Below are 26,819 nucleotides of genomic sequence, written 5' to 3'. Positions count from 1 at the left end.
TTCAAATGAAAGAAAAGGTTAGCTGCAGCATCCTAGCTGGCAGAATTAATAGACTAATCTGCCCATGCACAAAGATGAAGATCCGAGGCAGGTTTCAAATAACCGGTAAAGCCTTCCTTTAAAAAGAAATGTAGAGATCCCGTTTCATGGATTTCCAAAAGCAGAACTTCCTATTGTATACTCCGTTCACCCCTAAGCTGAGACTGAGGTGGAAGCTACATCCTCGTTGGACCAGTCATATGCCTCTCTTCTAGAATAGGTATGGATGGCGTGGCTGTGAGCCGGCGTGCTGCGGTGTGTGGAGCAGAGAAGATGTAGTGCGGCGACAGGCTGCACGTGCGCCGTCGTCCCGTCATTTGTCTCCTGTTTCTGTCTACATCCTCGGTAGAACGAAGTCGCCAACAAAAATGTCGTCCTTTTGCAAGCCACTCAGCTGCACATTGTTGTCTGGTCCAAGGTGCCCTGATGTGCCGGTCGCGTATCACTCCACAAGTGCTGCAGACGTGAGCGTCCTCAGTGTCGCCTGCTTCCGAGACTTTGGAAATATGTTATAAAACAACATGATTATGGCTACGATTATGGATTATGGCATGTAGCCACTGGGATTTCGACCCAGTGGCTACACGTAATGTTCAATGATCAAGGAACCTTCCAGTTTGTTCGATTTTGGTGGCGGATGTATATTTCACAAACTCAAAGCGAGAAACATGTTCCGCCCGGAACTCGGTGCCTGCAAGTTCGCTTTCCAGCATGAAAGTTGGATCCAGCTTATCGCACGCGACCGCTTCTCCGTCAATACAGAGTTGGTACCGCAAAGAAATGGAATGCGATACACAGGCTCTGCAAGCAGAGCCTATACAGTTACTCTAGTCATCGCACTCCTGCCCATACCCACGCGCAGAGAGCCATATCAGGTGATAAGAGGGAGGCGGCCGGTTGGTCTGCTTACGGATGAACGGAGTATACCTATGATGTCGCACACACTAAATTTGTAACAGTAAAAAAAACAAAAAACAATCTCCATAACAAAACAAGCAAAAAAAAATTTTTTTTTTTTTTTACCATATTTAAGCATTCTTTATGCATTGTGAATGCGAAAGCATGAATGTCATTCTTCCGCTCCCCTAGTTAACCTGCGGCGTACTGGCATGGACAGCCATGTTTCGCTACTGCCGAGGTTGCGGCCGCCGACGATATAGATGCCTCAGGCGCTGCCATGTTCCTCGGCGCCGAGAAGAGCCGAAGCGGACGCAGCCCCCCCCCCCCCCCCTTCCGGCAATGCCGGCCACGGCAATGCTTTCGCGTGTTTTTTGCGGTTACAGACACTGCCAGTTCCGCTTTATGGGATAGTTAATGCTTTTGCATTAAAATGCTCTTGTACGAATGCAAAAACCCGCTCTACAGCAGACGCACTGCTCTCCATCTCCCCATCACTTCTCCCCCCCCCCCCCCCCCTGTCACTTCACCCTTCCTCTCGTTCCCGCCACATACGCATACCGTACTGTGATGCTCTCCCTTCCTCACCCACTCAAAGCCACCGTTGCGATATACCCACACGGTCGTGCTTCGCTGGCACGCAAAAAATTTGCGTACATACGGGCACCCCCGTTATGAAAGTGTTTCAGCAAAAAAAAAAAAAGAAACATGTCTCTGTGTCCTTCTCTAACACATACAACATCTCGCACAATCGTCCCACCAAAGCACGCATCTCCTACATCAATTACACTGTAAGCAAAGAACCCATTGCAAACACACTGGCTAAAGGCACATCTCCTTCAACATGCCTTTACATAATGCAGCAGCTACCGCTGTCAATCGCACCACACTCTGGGTGGTCATTTGTAATATTTTTTTAGACTCGTACAGGTAAGCAAGAATGAACTCCCATTCCATAATTTATAAATGTGGAAAGTTACCGTTATGTAGGGATGTTTTGTAAAATTGGCTCATGGTCCCTTTCAAATACACACCTCGCCAACCGGCCCCTTGGTGCCTCCCAATTTTGCCATGTGCCCCAGTCGGGTTACTTCAAACCTTAGAGGTGCCCTGAGGAGGTTTCTGAAACCGTCTAAATATGGCGATAACTCACTCTGCGTGCTCTAAGCATACTAAAAATACATAAGTCATAACGATGCACGGCCGATTTTCCCATTAAAAAAAGCAATCGAAGATCGAACACACCAGGCTCCAGCGATGGGAGGAGCATTGGTGTCCAATGAAAACGTGACATTTCATTGAGATTACAAACGCTGTTATAACAAAATATGTATGCTTTTGTAGAAGATAAAAGCAAATAGAGTACCATAAAATACCGGGCAAGTGCCCACTCAAACTTTGGAGATAATCACAAAAAAAATGGGGGATGGGCGGTTGTCCGGTCATTAATTTTACATGTAAATGTACTGTGCCTATTTTCTCAGATCTTACAAATTTGGAAATGGGCACTTAATGTGGAATGGCCGGCTGCGCGGTATTCTATGGTGGTCAAAAATGTTAATTTTTCGCGGAGAAGTAACGTAACATTGCAATAATAGTCTTCAAAAACAGCAAACTATGTTTCTTTTCTCTTTTTTTGTCTTTTGCGGAAGGTATGCATTGGGTCGTCGGCTCTTGATGCACGCTCGCTAGGTTAAACCGCAGTCTGGGCTGTATGGACAACAATCCCACGCGCATTCGAGATATCACTCCGCGATTCGAGCTGCGAAGATGCTTCGCTAGCTATTGGCCGACAGTGGTCCTGGTTTCGGAACATGCTCCCCCCATGGCCGGAGATGACCTCGGTGTGTTGCAATCTTCGATTGCTTTTTAGTAGGGAAATCAGTCGCGTATCATCATGATTTAGAGATTTTTAGTATGCTTAGAGTAAGCGGAGTGAGTTAGCGCCAGATTCAGGCAATCTTAGAAACCTCGTCAGGGCACTTCTAAAAAAACACTAAACCTAAAAAAAAAGTTTTTTTTTCTTTTTTTTCTACCAGGTTATGGCAGGCATGTCTCACAATAAATGTTTGTCAAAAAAAGAAAAAAGTTTTTGCTTCATATTTATGTTACAATATAAATTTTTCAATTTGCAGACGAAACCAAACTTGTACTTCTGTGCAATGATGATGATAGCATTTGTACCCAACTAATGTGTGCTCCAAGTTCGCTGGACCTCGGAGCGCCTTTTTCGAGGTATCTCAGAAAATAATCCGGAAAAAGTTTGCACAGAATATTAATTTTGGTTTTCTAAGACACTTGGGGTGCACAGTGAGTTCGCACCATAAAAGACAATCTCAATATCCATTTTAGTGCCCCTTTAATGGCCATGGCATCCATACATATTCTCGGTTTCGTTAAAGGTGGGGTGTGCACATACCAAATAGCAGTTAATTGAATTGAATACCGAATTGAATTAAGAAAAAAAAAGCCGAATATTGAATAGTCATTTTATTTGTAGGAATTTTTCAATGTGCGCTGTAAATGAGATGATTATATGTGCAGAGTATGCGCCTGGTGCAGAATATGCATCTCGTACGGAACAAAAGCTCAAATGTATAAAAATTCTGGTAAAAACAAATAAAAACAGCTGCTGTTTCCAATTTTCCAAGATCCAATTTTATGGGGCAAATATTATCTATCTTCCCTAAGCGTCACAAAAAAACTCAGTTACAGCCACACGTGCCTTTTTTTTTCTCGTCAAAAGCATGACCCAACGTTGCAACATGTTCTTTCTTTTTTTATTTGTATATCTCAGAAAGGGGGCATTTTGCGATATTTGGTCTCCATACTAAGGAAGAAAAAGGGCACCCGGGATTTTATTTTATATAAATAAACGGGTAGCTTAAATAAACACGTAGCTGTTAAATCTGAGTAAACAGGCTTAAACAATATAATCTAAAGTAAAAAAAAAAAAAAAAACTTCGTTAGGTGGCGCAAGTCACCGTCCAACAGCCGCTATGCATCCATTTCTCCGTCCATCTATTCTGTTTTAGAGAGCCTAGTTTTAAAAGAGGGAGCAAGCATAACTGAAATCACGGAGACGGCTCTTGCGCAAATTAATCGTAAGTGCGCGTGTGTTGTGTTGTCGTGTGGCAAGAAGGCGAGGAAACGGAAGAGCAACGACGCCTGCCCCAAAGCCTGCCCGACCGATGCTTTCATTTTTTCGTTCCCTTCTCGCACTTCATAATGCAAGCGCAGCTATCGATCGGTTGGAAACCCTCCCAAATCTAGGCACACTATTTTTCCAATCTGTTTCGTTCCGAATCAGAATTTGCGGCTTGCAGTTCCAAAAGAACGACGACGACAACTCTGCTGGTTCCATCGGCGTGGTTAAACGCCTGTTCACACTCTTGCGACCTCTTAGAACCTTGTGCCTTGGAACCTCTTAATATCTCTTACGAGAGAACACACTGGCGCCATCTATTGGGTAGCAGTGTAAACTAGGCGGTTTGGCATATTTTCTATTTCTCTCGCGTATTATCCTTTCTTTCTTGGCTCGAAAAACTTTTGTCAACGTTATAAACGAGCCTTTCTCATAGGTATTATGCATATTTAATCTCGGAAATTCCGCAAAATGTTCGCTCTTGTGAAATGCAGTTCCAGGGTCACCGCACAGATGGCGCCAGCGTGTTCTCTTGTCCTAAGAAATTTTAAAAGGCTTCAACAGGTCTCATCTCTCTCAGGCGTACTTGTTTGGAAGTGTGTGAACGGGCCTTAACGTGGTTTTCTTTTTGTGATCTTGCAGTCGCCGATTTCTGTGAGTGTGGGAATGTGTTCTACATCGGCGCTTCAATTTGAAAAGAGGGGCTTTACTCGTGAAAAAGATTAGGCATGCGCGGGATTCCGGCCTACCAATAATTCTTCTCTGGAAGCGGCATAAACGGGATGTTTTGGTTGTGATTCAAGGTTAGAGTGCCGTCACGATTATGAGTAAATCTGCGTGCTATAAAGTTTGTGGCGTTCGTTACTTTTCTTTTTTCTAACCTGTGCGTTAAATTTTTGTAGAATGGTAGGACCAAGAGGTGTTTCTCGCATGTTCTGTCCAACATCACGGTGCTAACATCGGTAGAAAAAACGGCTCGTTTGTCAGCTCTGCGCCAACCGCGCGTCTATGGCCGAATATATTGAATATTTGAGTGACCGAATACTAGGGATTTGATTCGCGAATCGAATTATTCGGGAACTAGCTATTCGATTCGAATTCGTATACTAATCGAGTGTCCGCACACCCCTAGTTAAAGGCTGTCCTTGAAGACAAGTGTGCCCCAGGCAGTATTGCTGGAAGGGAACGAGATCATACAGTGCATGTCGTGTGACCCTTGTTACAGGTCACTTCCAAGAACTAATGCCTCAAAACCTTGGACACTTAGAACACCATTCTACAGAGGCTGAAAGCGGTTGGATGAATTTGCTCCGCTCTAACTAAACTATCAGACTCGCTTGTCCACCCTTCAGCACAGCCCTTTAGCAGACCAACATGAAGCGTCCGTCCTAGACGTACGGTATGCTGCCAAACAGGACAAAGAATGCAAGTTTAAGCTGGGTCGTAGTCTGGTTCAGGTTAGGAAGAGCAGGAGAGGCTCCTCCCACAATGCTTTCCGTTCTTTCGACTTCAGCAGGCTTCAGCAACAGTGGACAGCAGAAAACCAGCCAGACCATAGTCGTGTCTAGGCATCTTGCACGTCGTTTGCTGCAATTCGTCTCGACCTCCCCCCTCTACCGCAACCCGAGCCCGGGCGGGAAAACACGCGAAAGATTGGCAGTAGGTACCTTCTTGGCCTGCCGGGTGGCCAGGGCGGTCGAGGAGTCCCGTCCCACCCTCTGCAGCTGCACGTTGGGCGGGTAGGTGCGGGCCTTCTTGAGCTTTTGGGGCCTCTGTTCCCTCTGTTCCCGCTGCAGCAGCTGCTCCCGGGACACCTCCGGCACGCTGGCCGTCGAGTGCAGCTCCGAGTCCTCCGTGTCCGGCGTCGACTGCTTGGGGTCTCCGTCCCCGCCCACCGACTCAAACACCCGCTCCAGGCCTCCGTTGTTGTTGTTGTTGTTGGCGAACTCCTCGTCGTCGGCGTCTTCGTCGTCGGGGTTGCGGTCCTGGTAGGTGCTGTCGCGGAAGGAGCTGGTGCGCTTCGGGGGCACGGGTGCCTGCTTGCTGCGCGGGCTGGGCCGACGCAGCTGCACCACCCCCCCGGACTTGGACAGCAGCGGGCCCGGCTTCAACGCCGCCACTGGCTGACCCGCACCTGCGCGCCCACCAAGCATGTGCCATTCGGTTTGTTGTCTCGGAAGAAAACACAGGCATGCACCGTTCCCAATTGCACCCCTCTTTTCGTACGTCGTACGGCCTAAGAAAATAGTACTGTATATTCTGCGGTGCAAAGTTTTGTGTTGAAACAAGCTTTTCCTTCGGTAGTCCATACCTAAAAAATTACACGTAAGTCACCACTAATATACAGTGTCGTTCACAAAAACCGTCGCTTCATAGCGAAGGGTCCCGAAATAACAAATCCTTGTATGGTCCGCACCTGTACAGTCTGCACCGCATAAAATTTAAACTTTCAGATGTGTGTAGTCTGCGTACAACAGCCCAGAAAATGTGGTATGCGTGACATTTCAGTAGCTCTCATTACACTCTCGAACCCCACCTCTAAAGATATCCCAAAGTAGCTTTCTTTGAATCAGACAATTACCTACGTAACTCAATGATCCATATGTGTCTTCTAAACACATAACAAACTACGAGTCTCCCCAGCCATGCACACTCACCACAACAGTTCCAGGATAAGGGGGGACAGTACCCAGAAAAAACAATTTCTGCAAAAAAAGTAGATTTTGAAAAAATGCCATATTTACATCCACCAACATCTAGAGAGTATTCCCAGAGAGTTTCATTAGTTTACACTGCATAGTTATTTTTTTTATAAATTATTTTCGGTCCACCGATGCTAAAGAAAATGTAGAGGTTGGAGCACTTTGAATGCATTTTTCTCCATTCCACTCTTCGGCATAAATTTCACTTTGGGAAAATTCCTATTACACAATAGAAAATTATTCTTAGGTGGTTTTCTGGGACAAAATTTTGTGAGGAACATGCCTAGCTGGTTAGTTTTTCCACTTTAACATTCTTTCATGCTAAAAAACATTTGTAAAAAAGTTCTGACAAAAAAAATTAATTTTCTTATGAAGTTACATTTATGAAAAACGCAAAATAACTAGCTGGGTATGTGCTATGATATTCGTACGACTATATTACACATAAAAATCACAAATTTTTATTTTACTATTTAAAACGAGTTCTCCTAAGCGAACACACTGGTTTCCATATTATAACATTTGTAACAAGTTTCAGAATTGACATAGGACAATGAAATAGGCAGGGATGGTCTTGTCACTCATATAAACTTCCACTGCAAATTTGATTGAAATCAAGCGAGCGGTACAAAAGTTGACTTTTCTGGGTAGAGTCCCTCCTTAAACGCGACTGTAAAGGCCAGTTCCCACATACATTGCAGCTCTAAAGCAACACTAGGAGCAGCACTGACTTTCATGTAACTTAGCGCTGCATCAATAATATAGCCTAAAATGCCAAGCCAACAAAGGGCATCTGACATACTCTAGCAAAGGAATGGGGATTAATTTCGATCACCTGGGAATTTTTTGTGGGTGCAATTTAAAATCTCAGTTACACAGCGCCTTCCCCCCATTAAGCCTGTGTCAGATTACTGTCACCTTGGCCAAGATTCAAACCCGCCACCCAAGGATCCTTAGGCCGGTGCTTTGCCTTGGAGCCGCCGGTGCTTTGCCTGGAAGCCATTGAGGAGGCAATAGTGCCGAGATGGTGCCGTGGTGCATGTGTGAACTGACCTTTACTACGAGGTCAGCATTCTATCTGTCAAGGTATGCACGAAACTGCAACTCCGAGCTAATGTGCGGCCACGAGTGGAACCGACGCTACGGACAAACAAACCCCTTTCTACTCACTCGTGTCGGGCGTTCTGTTCTCCTGGTCGTCGTCGACCATGGCTCCTCCCATGGTGGGCGAGTTTCCGGGGTGCTTCTTGTACGCCAGGGCGGGCGACTGCTTTTCCAGCTGCCGCTCCACCTCTGCGCAAAGAACGGTGTGAGACGCCGGGAGGCGTCGGTCGCCTCTCGGCTGCGGCTCTCCTCACCCCGAAATACGATCGCCCCGACAAGCTCTCGGACCTCAGTAGTGCGGCTCACGACACTCTATCGGAATACTTGAAAGAGCGACCCGCGCGGGCACACCTCCACCACACTGCAGAAAGCAGACGAAGCATGCACTTACAACGAGGGATTGCAGCTGTCCAAAGAGGACAAGATGCTTTGTGCAGTTAGAACCGTATTGACTGGCTTCGCGTCATGTTGTCCGCAACATGTGTTGCAGACAATAGATATGTAGATAACCCAACTACTTTATTAGCAGCTACGTACATAGTACACCAATATTAACATGCAGCCAAACCCCTTGACTCAATGCTCATTAGCGAGACTGCCATTGTATTATTTCACAATAAACATAGTTTTATTCATTCAATGTCTCCAATGCCTCGGTAAAAACATGTGTCGTGCATGTAGAGAAGCTTTTACCAACTGTCGATGTGCACTTTGTTTGCCTAGTCTTCTCCCACCACCAACCATCGCTCGAGAGTCTGACACTGTTTTCTTCCTTCCTTTGCAACCTACCAAGAGGAGGAAGCTAAGAGGATCTTCTGTTTTGCAGAAGTTCAAGTTTTATATGCTGACCTTGGAAAGAATTTACAGTTCAAATTACTCTATGAGCCTGAATAAGATGGGAGCTGTCTTTCACCCTTTTGGTCTTTAACACCTCTCTCCCTTCAACCGAAAGGAGCTCCATGAAGAGCTTTTTCTCTCAGTAGTACAAGGGGAGTTATTTGCAACAATGCCGTTTAAACTAGAAGCTTCAGTACAAGTGCTGAAATTCAACTGTACATATAACTATTACTAACCTCAATAATTCAATTCAGTCACTGCAAAAGAGGCTGCAAAAATCATGCAAACAACCCAATGTGCATTCTCACACAAACTTCTCCATTTGTTCCGACTCCAACACATATTCATATTAAATTATTTTAGTATGCAATCATTTGTTAAAAATATGAATGTGTCATGATTGTTTGGAGCTTTTGAGGTCTGTACTTTAATCATTTTCTATGTTAAACTACACATAAATTAAGTAGCAGTGGGTTGCGAATTGGATTATACGGCCAGGGACTTACACTTTATGTATGTATAACTTTTTTTCATTATGTGCATATGTGGAATGGGTCCAATTTAGCCATGTGCTATGTAACAATGTTTCCAAATGCAAATAGTACTATGTTCATGCATGTGCATCTGTGTCAATGAGTGCATTCCTTCCTGCAAAAAGCAACAAAAGTCCCATAAAGTATTAAAAACTTGAATATAGACAAAATGATGTTTTCCTTATTGTATGCTGATAATAATCAGTAAGCTCTATAATCAGCATACAATTAAATTTTTTCCTGCGAAAATCTGCATTTCAACATGCGGTGTTGCCATTTTAACGTACAGTCAAACCCGTTTATAACGAACAGCAGGAGACGCTACGATCAGTTCGATATAGCAAGTAATTCGATATAGGAAAAAACATTTACAACAGACTTTCACGATGTGTTCGTTACAAGGCCGAGAGCTTTTCTTTCTTCCTCATCTCTTCGCTTCCGCCTGTTAACTCCGCGCTGGAAAGATTTTTTTTTTTTTGCATGCGTCCAGAGGTTTTTTTTTTTTTTAGCTTATCTTTTTTTTTTAATTGCTCCTCTTCGTGGGCAACCATATTGCGATTAAAGGTTTTCCTTTTTTCTGTGCGTGTGTGCAGAGTGTTTTTTTTTTTTTAGCTTTTTCCCTTCTGAATTGCCTCTCTTCGCTCAATTATGTTCGCAACTTGAGCTTTTGGAATTTTCTTTCTTTCCTACTTCGCTTTTTGGGGGAAGGGACAGGCTAGAAGACGACTGTTTGCGCGTTTTTGGAGACCTTCCCGGGGGGAAAAAGTTCAATATAGCCAATATGTTGTTCGTTATAAATATTACTTTTACACGCGCTTTTATCTAAACTTTGCGTGAGTTCGATATCGACAATAATTCGCTGTACGTGGATTCGTTCTAAACGGGCTTCACTGTAATTACTTTGTGGTTATGTGGTATCACTATGGGGGTGTATAAAAGTAGTCTGGAATTAACTGTACACAACATCATAGGTACCTTCTGTGATGCTGGAGTTCTGAAACATGTTTTCCAGGGTATTGTGGATCTCTTGGAATGTTGGACGATCAGCTGTATCCCACTGCCAGCCTGCATAAATAGAAAGAAGAGAATGGACAGGGATGTTTTATTTGCTCCTTTTGCACCTGCTCCTTCTTTGTATAGGAACTAAGAACATTCTAAACTGCTACATACAGCACTAGTCTAAGCTATCATCACTGTACATACTCCCGAAGAGAACAGAGTAATGTTGTCCTCCGACAACAAGGCGAGTACAAAAGTTGTCGACATTGGACACGTGATTGAATCTCCCGCACACGCATGCCTCCAGAAAGGCTCTATGCTTCAGATGGTGGACAGGTTGTAATAGACCAGCCTATCTGCCAGCACGCTTGCCTACGGCATCTTTGCTTTCTTCCATGTTAAAATTAAGATTTGTTCATGTCAAAAGGATGGTTGATTCAAAATAGAAAGTGGACCTTGTGCTTTTAAAAACTATTTTTTCGTGAGTTTCTAAGGCAAGAACACTCTAAAGAAATATGCAGGAGCAACTTCTGACGTGGCAGCACGTGCAACTGACAATGCAAGACTGCAATAAAGCACACATCGTTGGTTTATGCAGTTGTGCTGGCAATTTTGCGCCGTCTTTGGGAGGCCTCGGCATACTTCGCACAGTAGACTGGGGCGTTTTGAACTTTATTTGCAACCATCTGCTGCCAGCTGCTGAGAGAGGGCATTACCATCTTGCACTACTCTGGACTCTTTTGGAATATACACAGTGCCTCTAGTCCAAGCCAAAAACGGCAGAAGCTGTAGAACCACAAAAAAGCAAGATGAAAAGATTGGCGCAGCTGAACCTAACCGAAATGGGGGACACTTTCTTGTTCAAGGTAATGTTTTGTTGCACAATACACGGGCGACGTGAAAGGAAGGGAGCTCACATTGGCGCATCAGTTCGTAGACCCTCGCTGGGCAGCCGGGCGGACACTCCATCCTGTAGCCGGACTCGAGCATGTGGTAGACGTCGGTCAAGTCCACCCCCGGGTAAGGGGACATCCCGTAAGTGGCTATCTCCCACAGCAGGATGCCAAATGCTGCAGCCCAAAAACGCAGCAGAGTTTCAGGCATAAAAAAAATAGAGTTGCTCATAGAGTTGCTCTGATCCTCCTGCCCCACAAGCACCCAAGCAAAAGACAAAAAAAAAAAAAAGTTTATTCATGAGAAAAAATAAAAGGTGAACCAGCATGAGTACTGGCTTACTATTCAGTGACCAGGGATGTAAAAAAAATTACCACAGCCTATACTTCGTTTGACCTCCCGAAGGACCGCAGCGGATGCTACAAGCCATTGAAGCCAATCTAATGTCTTGAATGTGAGGGTTTTACAGAGAACTGCCTGGCTGGGGCAAGACTAGTTAGGGCTCGGTTGGATGTCCTCCACTTTTAACCAATCAAATGCCTTGCGAGTGTCGTGTAACCTTCTGGAAGGGTGCAGCGACACAGAAAATGTGCAGTCAGTCTCACGATACATTCACAGCACTGGATTGGCAGGGATGGCTTACAGTGTTTGCCGCAGTCCATCGTACGGTGAAACAAAATATAGGCCTATTATAAGTGTAATGGAGCTACACAAAGTTCCTCAACGTGTTCAGCACCTTACCACAGAAGTACAACAAAAAGGTAGAAAGGGGGACAACTTCTCGATGGCAATCCTAGGAGGTGGGGCAGTCCGAGCACCTGAGCCAATCGAAAACTCTAGATGTGCAGTGGTGGCCCCGACTGATAAAAAGAGCTGATAAAAAGATAAGTTTGCCATTGTGATGCAACTCTGTTAACCACCTAGGGGACAAGACCTTGAAATGCGCACAAAAGCCCTAGGAAGAAGGAGGAAAAGGCTGAGCAGTCACCCCAAACGTCGGACTTGGTGGAGAACTTGTTGTAGGCGAGGCCCTCCGGAGCCGTCCATTTGATCGGGAACTTGGCACCCGCGTGGGCCGTGTACGTATCATCCCTCATCAGCCGGGCCAGTCCAAAGTCAGCCACCTGGGGACAAGAAGCAGACCAAAAACAAGCTCAGGCACAAAAAAAGACCCAGCACTAGCTAGAGCTTGCAAGATTCAAGGGGCTTTGAAAAATACCGTATTTAGACGATTGTAAGTCGACCGCCCCACATTGCACATCAGCAATAAAAAAAAAAAAAAAAAAATCTTTAGACGCGCATTTAACTGCGAACACGTGAGAACGGCAAAGTATCTGTTTCGAAAGCCAAGCCTCCAACACGAGGTCGATGCCTTCTGGCGTGTTTTGGCTCCGCATGCACGCGCAAGGTGCATTGGCCAGGTGTTATCGAAACTAGGAAGTTCACGCTGAAAGAGGGACAAATGAAGCTGCTCACTGTCGCTCTCATTCCGTCCGCGACTAGATTACGACTCGTCCGCACTGGTGATGTCAGTCTGTCGTCATCGCTGCTATGTTCTCGAAGCACGTCGTCGGCGTCGTTCAACAAAATCTCGCACTTCGCAAATGACAGGATCAACCGCATCTTCTGCGCTTGCTCGGTGATCACGTTGGACGTCACGGGTAGGGACCAGTTGCACACTTTTGCGACATACGTTGCAAGCCTGACCTCCAACTCCGGATGGCACGCCCACCTATCCAGACTTTTGCCTGCGGAAGCCTCCTCGTTTGCCGTCAGAGTTTAAGATCCCGCGCCACTGCAGACTCCACTGAAGCATCACCCGCTCCGACGAGTCGAACTAGCGTACAACAGTGGAGTTGTTGGTTGCTTCTGAGTGAAGAATGGCCATAAACAAGCACCGAAAACCTAAACTGCCCGGATCACACGTGTCAATACAAAAAAACATAGTTAGCGCTCCAATATGATCTCGTCACTCGATCAAACGACGTGCGACTGTGAATCGTGCGAAAAACTGCAAAGAGAAGCCGCGGGGTGAGTGAGCCCTGTTCCAGCGGCCTCCGGAGTGGCTCTTACAAGAAGTGCAGCCACCCCTCAGGAGTCAGGTTAATTTGCGAATTGCTATCAATAATACTTGTTTGCACAAATAAAAAAATGATTAATTTGTAAACTGAGCGCACAGAATAGTGCAATGCTAGAGGTACAGCCGGCTGAACTCGTAACAAGTCGAGGTGTTCATGATATCGCGGTTGTTTCATTTTTGCCGGCGGTGGAATGCTTTGGTTCGATTATAAGTCGACCCCCCACTTCAGATTTTCAAAAATTGAAAAAAGGGTCGACCTACATTCGTGTAAATACGGTACAGCAAAGACCCTAACATGAAACAATGAAAACACCTCTGCTGAAAAATAATATTGCAAAAAACTGCTTTGTACACTGTACATTGTGCTAGTAGCTTTGGAGTTAAGTGTATCACTTTTTTTTTTCTTCAGCGTTCCTAGGCTAGACTGACTGCAGTACAGCTCCAAATAAGATATGAAAATATTTATATTGGGTGAGCATTATACATTTGAGCTTTTGCAGTAGGTTCAACTTATGAAAACAAATGCAGCACGTGCCCATGGATGGTACAGCGACCATAAAAAAATGACTAGAGCTCTATTTTATCGGTGGTCTTTCAAATGTGCCATAAAACTAATCTAAACAGTATAAGAGAACAAAATGTTTTACAACATGCTGCTTTTAAGCATTCTGGGCATAACCTCCAGCCTGACATATTTTTACTTTCTAGATATAACATGAAAAGTATGATCACAAGACTTTAACTTTTAAAGAGACAGTTGCTGCATGTGCATTAATTTAAATTATGTGAAACACAACATGCTGCCTAATAAAGAATATTAAAAATTCAGCCCAAAAAGAAGAAAAAAAAAGTGAAAACTGTTTTCTTTGGATTTGTTCTACCGTATAAACCCAAACTGATACAGTGGAAAGATATAAACTCAAAGCTTTTGGAGTGGGCATGGCACACACATGGGTAGGCAAACCAGGCAAAAACGGCACTGGGAGGGCTAAAAGAGGGCACATTCGAGTGACACGAACCACAACGCCACATGATTGTGTCGCCCGACGTGATGGGAAACCAAGATGTGTGGACTCCACTAGCCGCGTCTGTCCATCTCGGTGCTTGTCCATGTCCACGACTCCCAGAAGAAGCACAGTGCATCAGAAGGACGGATCTTATGTCTTCTTTGTTTGACTCCCCGCCAGCGACTGCTTGCCCGCTGGCCCACCACCGTTCTCTTTCGCTGTGGCACTGGCGTCGTGAAGGGCGCCACATAGCAGATACTCCCACAGACGTCGGTGTCACATTCAGTTTAGTCTTATTTTCTCAAAGGTACTCCAAATAAGTTTTCAGCCTTTCCACTCTGGTGAAGAAGGAAGACCAGCGAAGCTGTACTTGGTGGGACGACCTCAAGGACAACGCTTAGAGGACGACGTTTAGGATGACATCTAGGATGACCTCAAGGATGACCTCAAGGACGACTTCTAGGACGACCTCAGGAACGACGTTTAGGATGACCTCAGGAACGACGTTTAGGATGACCTCAAGGACGACGTCTAGGACGACCTCAGGGACGTCTAGAACGACCTCAAGGATGACTTCTAGAACAACCTAGAGGACAACCTCTCGGACAACATCAAGGACGACCTCAAGGGCTACCTTAAGGACCACTTCTAGGACGCAACTAGAGAAATTCAGCCTTTCCACTCTGGTGAAAACCAGACTGGAAAGGTTGCCGCCATCTATGAGCGAGGCCGGTAAACCGGTTGCCGTCGCTGCTCATAGATGGCGGTAGCTGTACAGAGTTTTGTGTCTTCATTTCTTTGCGGGGGACATAATCCTGGGGAAACTAGCCCTTAACAGCTTCGCTGTAAAAGAGCGCTTTACATGAGGGGAGACGTCATGACGTCACATTACACGATGACGTCGTTAAGGCCACACGCGCACCAACGTGAAGTCCCCGAGGCTGGGCGCATAAATGACCAAGAGAGGAGTTGCACGCACCTTGACGAGGTGGCTGTCCCCGACGAGGCAGTTGCGGGCGGCCAGGTCCCTGTGGATGAAGTTGCGCGCCTCCAGGTGCGACATGGCTGAGGCAATCTGGGTGGCCATGTGCATGAGCACCACGGCCGTGATGTCCTCCCGGCTGCAGTTGCGCAGGTACTCCAGCAGGTTCCCGTGCGCCATGAACTCCGTGATGATGTAGAACGGGGGTTCCCGCGTGCACACCCCTGCCCCGGGCGTGGAAATGAGCATCAGCGCGTCCCAAAAAACGGACCCAATTCACTCGTTTCTAACATTGCAGAAACAGTCCCAGTTTACTAATAGCCATTTCAAATATCCGCTTATAGTATATTGCTTTATGCAATGTTCCCGTAAACATAAGGAACAACAGCGCCCAAATGACCGGACAAAGAGATGAAAAACGCGTGACAAGCAGGCGCCGACTCGAAACGGACGTGTATTAATGCATGAGAAGAAAGAGGAAACAAGCGGAAAAACAAAGCAAGGTTCCTGTCGAGCCCAGCGGCGATCATCTAACCTCTCAAAACAGTCTAAAACGTGAAACTGGTATGTGGCAATTGTATACGTTTTGAGGTAAAATATACAATAATGCATAATGTTTCAATAAGCATGCAATAGTGATTATTAATTCAAAATGTCTCATTTGCAGAATGAGACATTTTGAAAACATAACTGTAACTAAAAGCCGACGTAACCCCCGCACAATGCAGGAGTCCAGAGGGGTGCCCTTTAGATATTCCCATATTAACTAGTAGGGGCCACACAATCGACACCACTCAACTTAAAAAAATTATACCCTGTATTCCAAAGAGTAGGTGTTGTCCAGATTTAATAAACAATCTGAAAGAGTGCAGGATAGACACAGACAGGGGAAGGTACACATACAAAAAAAGCAAACCTTTGTTCTATGCCCTTTTGATACAATTTAATCAACTATGAACCAAATAGACCATGTTGTGCAACATTTGTTTTGTGTTTATGCAAACACACGGCCCCAGCATAACCAAGGGCAGTTGGTACCCTAACAATAAACTTTACAATGTTTCTGCACTGAATGGGGGAGCGCAAGCGAAAATCGCTAAATTTGTGAGAACCCAAGGTATAGGCCGAGCAGCCTACACCGTTGCTAGTATCATGCCGAGGCACCCTCTGCTAGCACTACTACCACACTGGCATGACAAGGGCAGCTGGCCTATGCTCCAGTACATGGCCTCTCTCAAGTTGGGTTCCTAGGGATCCAAAGATTCCCCAGAGTCCCCTAATGGGTTCTCCAAGCTCCCAAATTTCCCCCACTGTCCCTTCCCCGAAGTAAAGCATTTCTCCAGTTTAAACATTGTTTTAGTGACTTCGAGTTGTTACCCATTGATGCATCGCTATGAGCCAAACATTCCTCAGTGTGCGCAGCATTGTTTACAAGGTCTCTAGGCTTCTGCCTTCCTTTACTACATCAATGCTGATGCCGATAGGGCTTCCTTGAGACTGAAAAGTCTGAAAGCCCCAGCTCCGGTGAACTGCTGAACCCAGAGCAACAATGGATGGAGCAAATCAAACGTGAAACCGTAGAGTACCTATAATAATCTAGAGGAAGGGGGCCCTCGCATTTTGACCGCTTCGAAACGGCGGGGAGACGCGGACATCAGTGGTCACAATGAACCCATATCGCTGGCAACGCTTTTATATACACGAAGCAGCAAAAAAGAATTATTTTGCTGAAAAACTCCAGCGTCGCTCACCGTACTAAAAAAAATAAAGTCAACAAGAGCACTCAAACTTCAACTCATAGCGGCAAAATGTACATGCCTAAGCCGTTGTCTGCCTCCTTTCTGTCGCTCTCTTTCTCTCTCTCTCTAAACCACCGACGTCGGCGCATTCTGCTCCCGTCTTTACCCTCTGCTCAAAATGAGAAAAGAGGAAGCAGTCCTCACCAATGAGCTGGACCAGGTTGGGGTGCTTCATCTCCTTCATGATGGCGGCCTCCTCGAGGAAGTCCTTAAGGGCCATGGTGTCCTCTTTGAGCGTCTTGACGGCCACGGTCAGGTTGTAGCGCTTCCAGAGGGCCTCGTACACGTCCCCGTACTGCCCCCCGCCCAGCCGGTGCTTCATCACAATGTCTGTCCGGTCGATCTCCCACTCGTCGGGCTCCGGGCTAAGGGCGAACACGGCCGGCTTGTTACGCTTGGGGGCCGGGTACAGTAGCTGGGTGATCAGGCCGTCTGCGTGCAGCGAGTGGTGGTGCACCAGCTCCGCCAGCGTGTTGAAGCGCCACTCCGACGTCACGTACACCTGCCCGGGGGGAGGAGGGACGGCAGTCAGATTTGGGGGTGGCAAGCCGTGCGAGGGATGCAGCCACATCTTTTAACCTCTTAACTGCAATATTATGACCCAACTAATTTTTCTCGAGATCGCAGAGAACAACACGGCACGGTACTTCCTCGTTGTTTCTCGAGCTGCTAAAATGAAAATAATTGCATGGTCATAAGGTGGTACTTTCTATAGCACTGCACCAACCTGCACAACAAATATATATTTACAGTCGCCGACCAATTTTTCGGACGCCGGTTTTTCGGACACGTACGATTATTCGGACGTTTTCACTTAAAAGTCACTCACTCCCGACAGTTAATGTATAACACTGACCAAAATTTCGAGTGCCATAAAGCTTACTGCTCGATTTTCGGGGACACAATTTTTGTGATTTACTCCGTCTACAGCCACAAAACAGTCGCCGCGATAGCGCCGTGAGGTTAATAATCGCCATTTTGGTTGTTTTGATCTTACTCTGTAGCTTCGATACCACGTCCTATGCAATAAACAAGCTGGACTGAATCTATAGTCGGGTTTTCCGGTTCTGCTATATCCAACATGGCTGCCACCTGCCCATTCTTATGGCTCTTCCAGCTCATCTCGTGGTAAGTGTTTTTCGAGTGCGGCCGCAAAAAGAGCGGCTATCTGCCGTTCTTATGGTCTTTGACCGCAAAGGTTTTTTGCCAATAGGCTTAGTACTGAAGCGAGCTTGGTGGACTAGATGTGGTCTCCAGATAGTGGCCAATGGCGCCAACTTCAACTTCGCTGCTTGTGTGTGTGTGTTGTAACTGAAGGCGCCGACAAAGTGCGACACCCTGATCAAACAGATCAACAAACAAGTGAAAAGTGAACAGTACAAAGCGGAAGTTGCACGAGAACTTGAAATTGACATCAAGCAAGTGGAAAGTGGCCAATACGCAGCGGAATATGTGCGAAAATTTGATATTTTGGCTGAAATCGATTTTTCGGCTGCCTGATTATTTGTACAATTTTGAAAGATTGGTCCGCGACTGTATATATATATATATAAAGCAAGTTTTTGTTGCACTTAATTTTTTTAGTAAATACTTTACTATAAAATGTTCTATAGTACAGACATTACTGGCTGTGTTCAGATAGGATCATGCATGTGAACATATTTCTTGTTTATGTTAATTTTATTATATGTTACTCCTCAACATGTGTACGAAACATAACAAAAAAAAACATATTTTGCAAACATCAATATTTCAAGAGAAAAAATTTTGACTTTGCAGGAACCGCATATTTGATTTTTTAAGTTTTCGTTTATGTCATGTTTGATGGCCCCTACAACGCAAACTACAAATGTCAGAAATCTAAAATATTTTGCACTTATAATTATGTTATGAGTGCATTTCTCTTATTTTTTTTATCCTACTACGCCTGTGGGTACAACATGAAACTAGTAAATGCACTGCCAGGGCAAGTGCCCAAGCAAAACAAACAGCAGCTTGGGCCAGCCAGATAATTTTATTTGTAATTTTTTAAAAATAAACTTAATTCCTGTCTTTATTGATGTCCAGTATTGCTCAGAAGCAACGACTCAATGATTTAATTTCTTCCACGCCCTGTCCGCTTAAATAAATTTAGCGTCCTCTGTCACGAGGGCCAGGGTACCTGTGCTTAGCAGTAAAGAATCAAATTGCGTTTTCAAAACAGATCACTTGTCTTTTAAAGCCAAAGCTGACAGGGGATGCAAGGTACGATGGCAAACACCACTGACCTCGGAACTCCAAAAAGAAAAACAGGCACAAACATTGCAAATCCAGTTACGAGTGTCTCTACTGTGCAAAATGCGAAGTGCACCTGTTCCTTTTCCAAAGTCAAAACTGCTTTCAGTCATTGGACGTAGAATAATGCTGCAAATGCCCAATGTTGCTCACAACCAACATTTCAAAAACATAATCACGAAAAAAGGTAATTTTTTTTCTTCTGAGACCAGATTTATGTTATTTTGTGTGTTGTCGGACCACGTCAGGATTTCTAGGTCCCCAGTATTTCAAGTAAAGTTTTGGATATCAAACAGTTAAAATGCCTGTGCCAATATTAAAAGCACGCTCCATCCTCGCTTCACACTGTATCACCACTGTCAGAGCCCACGGCACAAGGTTTGGCAAAAGCAGCGCTCCACACACCTTCCCCTCGGAGTCCTCACTGATGCGGTAGTGGTAGACGCGTCCCTCGCAGCGCAGCGAGATGGAGCGCTGGCCGGGGCTGGACTCGGACTCGCGCACCAGGAAGCTGCCGTTGATGCCGCTGCTGAGCAGGTACTCGGCCGCATTGCGCGAGATGGGGCCGTGGTACCACGAGTGCTTTTCCAGGCTGTTCACGGGCGTCACGTAGTTGGAGGGCACCCAGCCCACCTGGCCAGAGCGCCCCTGAGCCTCGCACCACTCCCCCGTACGGTTGTACGACACCACCTTCACCTGTTCCCCTGGGGGTGGACAAGGAGGGGCTTCGGGTACACGTAGAAAGAACTGGTTCACTTAGATTTGAGCTTAACCCCTGAATTCTGAAGAAGTGCCCTCATAGGAAGAACAAAACAGAACAAGAAAATCCTTCAAAGAACAGATTTTGTTTTTTATGTTCATATTTTAACAAAAAACATTCAATGAGATAAAAAAAAAAGAGCTCAAATTGTTGCTGTTGCCAGGCTGATTCTCGAAGAAATGCATCGCACAGTGGTTATCTATAACAAAGCATGATGAACGCAGCCCCTCAGCACTTTTCCGCGCGGAGAACATTCCCAAAACCCCTCTTCTCCCTGGTGCAGGCAGATCAGGTCACTTTGCACGTGCATGAAGGACGTTCATGCAATGCACGGTGACCGACAGAGCCATTTTGTTGTTGTGCATACATATTGTGCATACAGGGGTGACGACACAATCTGCTTACAGCCCGGTGACATGGCAAGACGACTGCGCGTCAAGAACGGCATGGCAGGCAGAAGAACAGAACCGTAGCCCGTGCGTGTCCACAGGTCTCCAAAGCCGTCTTAGGTTGCTAAGGCTGTGGCGCCATCCCAAGGAAACGTTGCAAACTCTATAAACATGTGCTCCAACCACGCCCAAGGTCAGCACATGTACCGGAGCACTAATGCTAACGCATCGAAAAAAGCTACAACTTCTCCCTAGCTTTGTCCCACGGACTTCAAATCAGTGCCACGCTGCAAATATGTGAATCAGGCTTGAAAACTTGCTCACATAATCTGACAACTGTACCAACTAAAAACATAAGGATCTCCCTAAACTGTTTCGGCTTTCTCCAGAAATCAACTTCTCCTACATGCTCAATCAATGTAACTAACGCTTGAGTCTCTCGTACAATGGCGGCTGGAACGTGCGTCCTGTGCCACCCATGCATCGAAAGTGGTGCCAAGGTGACAAGAGACAGATGTCACAGAAGATGGCACATCCTATTGAATGTCGCAATCCCGTCGGTCGGACGCAGAAGTCCCGTCAAAAAGCACGAGCGAACGCGAGTGTTGCCGTCGTCGCTGCGTCTCAACTTCCGGCTGCCGAAGCTTCCGTGATCCGAACAGCCGGGGAGCGACCCACAGCGGAACAGGTGTCTGCCGCATTCACCTCCGCTGCCGCACCACCGCCCGGATCACGGCAGGCGACGGCACGACGCAAGTGTGACGTCCTCGGATGGCAATTGGGGAGACGCGTTCCATGCACCATACTTCTATCCACCACAATTGGCGGCCCCCCAAAAGAGGCCTCCGGGGTGGGAGGGGGGGCACCTACCTTTCTTGAGCGAGAGCTGGTTTTCGCCCCCGGACTGGAAGTCGTACAGAGCCACGAAGAGGTGCGGGTCTGCGTCCTCCTGTGCCAGCAAGTTCTCCTTGGACATCCAGCGTGAGGCCCCGTCCGCCAGGAAGCCCCTGCTGAAGGCCCCCGGGTCGTCCCCATCCGGGATCTCGGGCAGGGGCCGGCTCTGCAGGAGGGCTTCTGCGCACCCCACGAGGGGGGGGACTTGGCATCAGCTGATGGCTGCTCTCGCCACACGGGGCTCGGCTTCTCGCACGCAACGTGTCGGTACGCTGTTGAAGTTGTCGACCAAATGAGAACGACGGGGCATGTCTTTCGAACGCCCGGCTTTCGGTATGTGCTCCGTGCCTTCCACCGTGCTTTGGCTGCACGCGCGTGCTCGAGGTGCACGCCGGAGGCGGGACAACCGAAGGTACTCCCTGCCGTTCTCATTTTGTCAGCGACTGTAGGATACCAACCGTAATCACGTTCACAAATTCCCCAACTGCTCCGGGTCTTCCCGACTAGTTCGAATATATAATACCCTCCAGAACCATCGAAAGCGACAACAATGAATTGTGCGCGATCTTGGACGGTGACCTCCCTGGTGCTGCGGGGCATGAACGAAAAGCGAAGTAGAAGTAGCCACGGGCTGCAAATGCGCGCGACGAAAGGAACGTTCCTGATAGAACAATGGGCGTATGGGACGCAGTAGAACCTTTGCTGGTGATTATTGGCTTCCGTGGTTCAGAGGTTCACGCCGTGCTGACATCAAATGATAAGATGAAAACCGTTCCACCTTTCTACGAGGATTAGCTCCCGGGTCTGACGCACTCGATAGAGGAGGTCGAAATAGCAAGAAACGAAGAATCTGTGATGCAATTGCTCGAAATCGTTTCGGAGCAGCCAAAAATGAAAAATTTAGTTTGGAGCAACAAAACTTCTTTGGGAGCACAAGCATACACTTCGTATCATTCCGTTTTCTTTGTTGTTGTTTTTGTAGGGGGAGGGAGGGGGGGCATCCTGCAACTACTATGCCAGGATTCATGTGTTGGTCTGTACAACTAAAAAGACAATGGCATCTCTGCCTTCTCCCTTCTTTGCAACTCCTCCTTAGCATCAATAGCGCATAAAGTTTGATCATTTCAAACACTCAACTAGCTGCTTCGCTGCACTTAAAAGCACAAGAAATGACAACAAAAAGCCATTATTTTGCTTTAAAGGGCAACTCTGCTCAATTCCGAAAAATTTAGGCTTACATGTGATTCCATTTCACAAAGCACTACTAAACAGCTCTACGTCCTCGGATTCGAGAAATGTGGAATATTATTTGTGTAATCTTAATTTAAACATCAGCTGATACCAAAACCGAAACTTCGGTTGCGTCAGGCAACATTGGTCTCGTGTCGTCAGAGTCATGGCCACGTCACGTCGAACCACATGGTCTTGTGACGTTCGTGGGGGCGAGGGATAGGACACGCGACACGGGCAGGTTGCTTCGCATGGCGGGGACGCTGATGGCCCGGGGGAGAGGGGGAAGGGGACAAGACGAAAGAGGAGAGGGGGAGCGGAGAAACAGACAGATAAGCGCACAGGGCAGCGCAAACTAGTGCATCCGCATTACGGTGATCACGTGGATGCCGTTCAGCCAACACCGGGAGGAGAAACTCATGACATCGTTCAATTTCCTCTGAGAAGTAAAAACAAACAAAACGTGAGAATGACGTAGTCATGCCTCTGACGTAGTGGCTCAACGTTGGCCGGTCCAACTCCGTCGCATTGACTGCGCTGATGATTGCGCCTCACGTCGCACGCTAGAGTTGGCAGATTTCGGCGACTTGGCTCACTTGAAGGTTTGCTGGCCAGTTTATTCAATATATAGACGGAATTAGATCGCAATATTTGAGATGGGGGTCTTCCTATATGATACTGAAGAGGGCTACATAGTTTTCTAAATATCAAAAATGAAGCAGAGTTGCCCTTTAAGAAGGCTCATTCTGACAGCTGCATTTGAAACATATCATGGCTAATGAAGGACATAAAATAAACATCAGTAAATGGCTATTTTAAGTATAGAATCTAACCAAATAGTCTTCAATTGAAATAATGCTAGAATAGAATTCCTTGAGTGCCAGGTTGAATGCTTTAATGAAGTAGTAAAAGAGTGTAATAAAGTTGCAATTCTTAATTATGATAAAAAAATAGTTTTCATGACATTTATTTAAAGGCCACACCAAGCTCCCTTAAACATATTTTTAAGCATCTAAACTAAACTCATACAAAAAAAAAAATTGTAAAAAAATGTTTTAGTGCAATAATTAAGTTGTGAGACCCATTTTGCATTAGGAGCAATTCCAAACACCTCTCAAAATAGAAGCATATTTTGTAATCGCACCTAACTCAATGTGTCGAAATATTGCACTCATCTTTTTTTTTTTTCATACAATTTTTATATTGTAACATCAGTGTCTAAGTACTTATAAAAAAAAAAGGAATTTTTCAAGTTTAGTGTATTTTTTTAAGCACATCACTGACATGTACAGTTTTACCAAGATGCAAAACTGACATGTGGACCTTGTTGAAAGTGATTTAGTATGTCAGGTTTTAACAATTACAATGATTCATATTTGAAGCCTTGTTAGAAAGTTTAATCATTCATATTGACGGAAGTATTCAAATTTTGGGTTTAGGTATGCTGGCCAATGCTTGCCACAGTAACGTTTTTCAAACTTTCCTGGATTATCTAAAATTTCTCTGTTGGTAGACACCCTGGCAACATTCCTAACAAACACCCTCTGGCAGTGCCTGGGTGAATGTCACCCAAGCACTATGGGAAAAATCATTGGCAAAGAAAACACGCTGCTCTTTTTTTCATTTGATTCTATTTTTATCAACACATTGGCATGGCGTCAATGTCAAGTTTCTTGTACATACCTGCCGAACAATACCAAAGATGTTGGCCACAAACTACTAAAGCAATAGCTATCAGTGAGCTGATGGATGCTCAGTCTTTACGAAAGTATGTATACAAAATGTGCAAGCAAAGCTACATCTTGATACACACTAAAAACGCAAGTCCAGAAATGGATAAAATTACTGCAGGCAGTGATTGATTGTCAGATACATTGAATCAAGACACGCGTCAATGTTCCCTCTTATTACGAACAGTGCCTTTCAAATCCAGCAACACTGTTACTTAAATGTAGAGAGCAAACAAAACAGAGCAACTATGAGCAAAGGGTTCACACAGAAGTAGTTTGAGGCTCTAGCACAGAAAGTGCTACAAGGAAAGCCAGAAAAGTATGTTTTCAGCATTAATAAACAAAGCAAACTCATGTTCCAATTTAATCCTAACAAGTCCTAAGCATCTACAAGTTGAACATGAGTCGTGATAAAAGGGACACTTTCCAAGAAGGAAACACAGTGATCTGAACAAAGGTCTTCGGTAACTATTTTTTTTAAACATTCCAGCAAAATGTAATATGATGCATTCATTCCTGCCACAGTAAGGAATGCAGTTAAGAGTTTGCAACAGGATAGCGAGGGGCCTAGATCGACAAATCTGCCCCCCTCACCAACCTGTTGTTAACTCAGTAACAGCTCTGACGTGAATGTTAAAGTTCTGCTGCAGAGCTCATCTTTCCTCTACTACTAGAGGAAAAGAAAAATGAATTAGCAAGATCGAAGAAGGACAGATGTGTTTTTCTGTCACACTCTCAAAAGTGTGGGTTAACTCCAATGCCAATGAAAGTTCCATTTCAGAAGGGAAGCAAATAAGATCCAACTGAGAAAGTGACCACAGTAAAGAGAGGTAGCCCACTGAGTTTGAACATACAGTTCATATACTGCCATAATCACACTAATGTTCTGAAGATTACCCCAGATGTATAAACAAAATCGAAGCATAGCACATATGAAGGAGTAAACAAAAATAACACAATCCCACATTCTTCATAAAATATTTTTCCTCAATTGTTTTAAATTTAATTTTAATATAGAATGGCACTGACGTTTTCTTCCCACCATTATATTTGGCTTTCTTACACACAAACAATTGTGTGATTAGAGTTACTATTTGGGAATAACGGCCCTCTTAAAAAATTATAATTAATATATCTGTAACTAAAATAACCATTTTCAAACTCCATTTTCAGACCATTCAGCTACCTTTGCCAAATACTTTCTCCAAGACAGGGGGGATCCACATTTTCGGATGAATCTGGAGAGATCCAAAAAACACCTGTGGGTAAAAATATTGCATATTCGGATATGTCTGAAAAACTTCAAATATAGAGGCCGCCAATTGTAAAAACCAGATTAGTTTTTTTTTTTTTCGTTAAATCCCAAGGTAATTCACAACATTCTCTTTCTTTTTTTCCATTTTCGCTTTCATTCTTAAGTGACAAAAATTATGCCTTTTTAACCCCTATCACGGGAAGGGGGGAATCCCCCTGAAGTCGAACATGTCTGGCCTTTCCTCTTACAAATTTTTTTCCTAGACATTCATTGACCTTCCCCTTTGGCCTCCTTTTTTTGAAAATTTTACTTGCCTCCTTTTGTTGAAAATTGAACATATATGCACATTCCCTTGCCCCATCTGCAGTGACAACAGGGATGGGCCAAGGGTCAGTTAAACTTTCCCAGTAACTGCCAACAGAAAGCGAAAGCTACCTGCTGATTGTTCCTGGCATGTATCTTTTTCTGTAATCGTTGCAGCCTTTATTGCCTCTAGGTGTTGCTTCGTACAAGCTAGATGACCAATGAAAAAGGCTCCACATTGCAAAGTATCCTAATTGGCACATCCAGATGAACAGACTTCTTCTTGAGACAGGCAAGCGGATTTAATTAACTGTCTCCCACAAATTCACTAATACCTTGGAAGGCTCAGCTCTTGTATGCCTCTAGCTTGAGCACCGCCCCTGGTGAACAAAATGGAATATTTCCCGGAACAAAACAGCTGAAAGGAATGCATTCTTGGCGGTTTAATGAGAAGCTGAGCCCACAAACTACATAAACTTTTTTTTCCTTCATTTTTGCGCATTGTTAGAGCATCTGGACAGATGCTGACAGACGGTAATGTCTGAATGTGGCTCATACATGATTGAACGCTACAGCACTGCCTCTATGACCGTGTCTTGCAGATGCAGCAGCCAGCGTAACATGGTTGCATCTTGCAAACGCGCTCGTGCCACCTGGTCGAGAGACAGGCCTATTGCATCATCTACAAAAGTTCTGTTTCATGAAATTTGACGGCTGCTGCTTTCTGCCTAGCCCAATGACACTAAACATCCGAAAAACTCGGGATTATGTAGTATGAAAGTACCGAGAAACTTTTAACTTCAGGTAAATAAAAATAAAATTTTAGAAACACATTTCGATTTTAGTAAAAAGAAAACAAAAAAACTTTGAGATGCAGGACCCTATTTATAACTAGGTTACTGTCCACTAAATAAAAACAAATGCAACAAATACAAAACAGTACTCTCTGTTTTGTGGTTTCACTAA

General features: G+C 45.2%; 1 protein-coding gene across 1 annotated transcript in view; it reads right to left on the bottom strand.

Annotated features, from left to right (window-relative positions):
* Positions 1-26,819, bottom strand: part of LOC8025335 (tyrosine-protein kinase Abl) — a 31,128-nt gene that overhangs the window by 2,504 nt on the left and 1,805 nt on the right. Inside the window, exons 2-10 of the mRNA XM_002408687.5 lie at positions 21,312-21,515; positions 19,698-19,996; positions 17,163-17,520; positions 15,217-15,443; positions 12,139-12,274; positions 11,174-11,326; positions 10,233-10,322; positions 7,954-8,076; positions 5,749-6,215 (exon numbers count right to left, since the gene is read on the bottom strand). Of these exons, the coding sequence (XP_002408731.4) occupies positions 5,749-6,215; positions 7,954-8,076; positions 10,233-10,322; positions 11,174-11,326; positions 12,139-12,274; positions 15,217-15,443; positions 17,163-17,520; positions 19,698-19,996; positions 21,312-21,515 (2,057 nt within the window). The remainder of the gene's footprint in view (positions 1-5,748; positions 6,216-7,953; positions 8,077-10,232; positions 10,323-11,173; positions 11,327-12,138; positions 12,275-15,216; positions 15,444-17,162; positions 17,521-19,697; positions 19,997-21,311; positions 21,516-26,819) is intronic.

This window comes from Ixodes scapularis, unplaced genomic scaffold (genome assembly GCF_016920785.2).
Source record: "Ixodes scapularis isolate PalLabHiFi unplaced genomic scaffold, ASM1692078v2 PGA_scaffold3__209_contigs__length_174095766, whole genome shotgun sequence".
Classification (NCBI taxonomy): domain Eukaryota; kingdom Metazoa; phylum Arthropoda; class Arachnida; order Ixodida; family Ixodidae; genus Ixodes; species Ixodes scapularis.
Note: the sequence above shows the minus strand (reverse complement) of the source record. Positions and strands in the feature narration are given on the sequence as shown.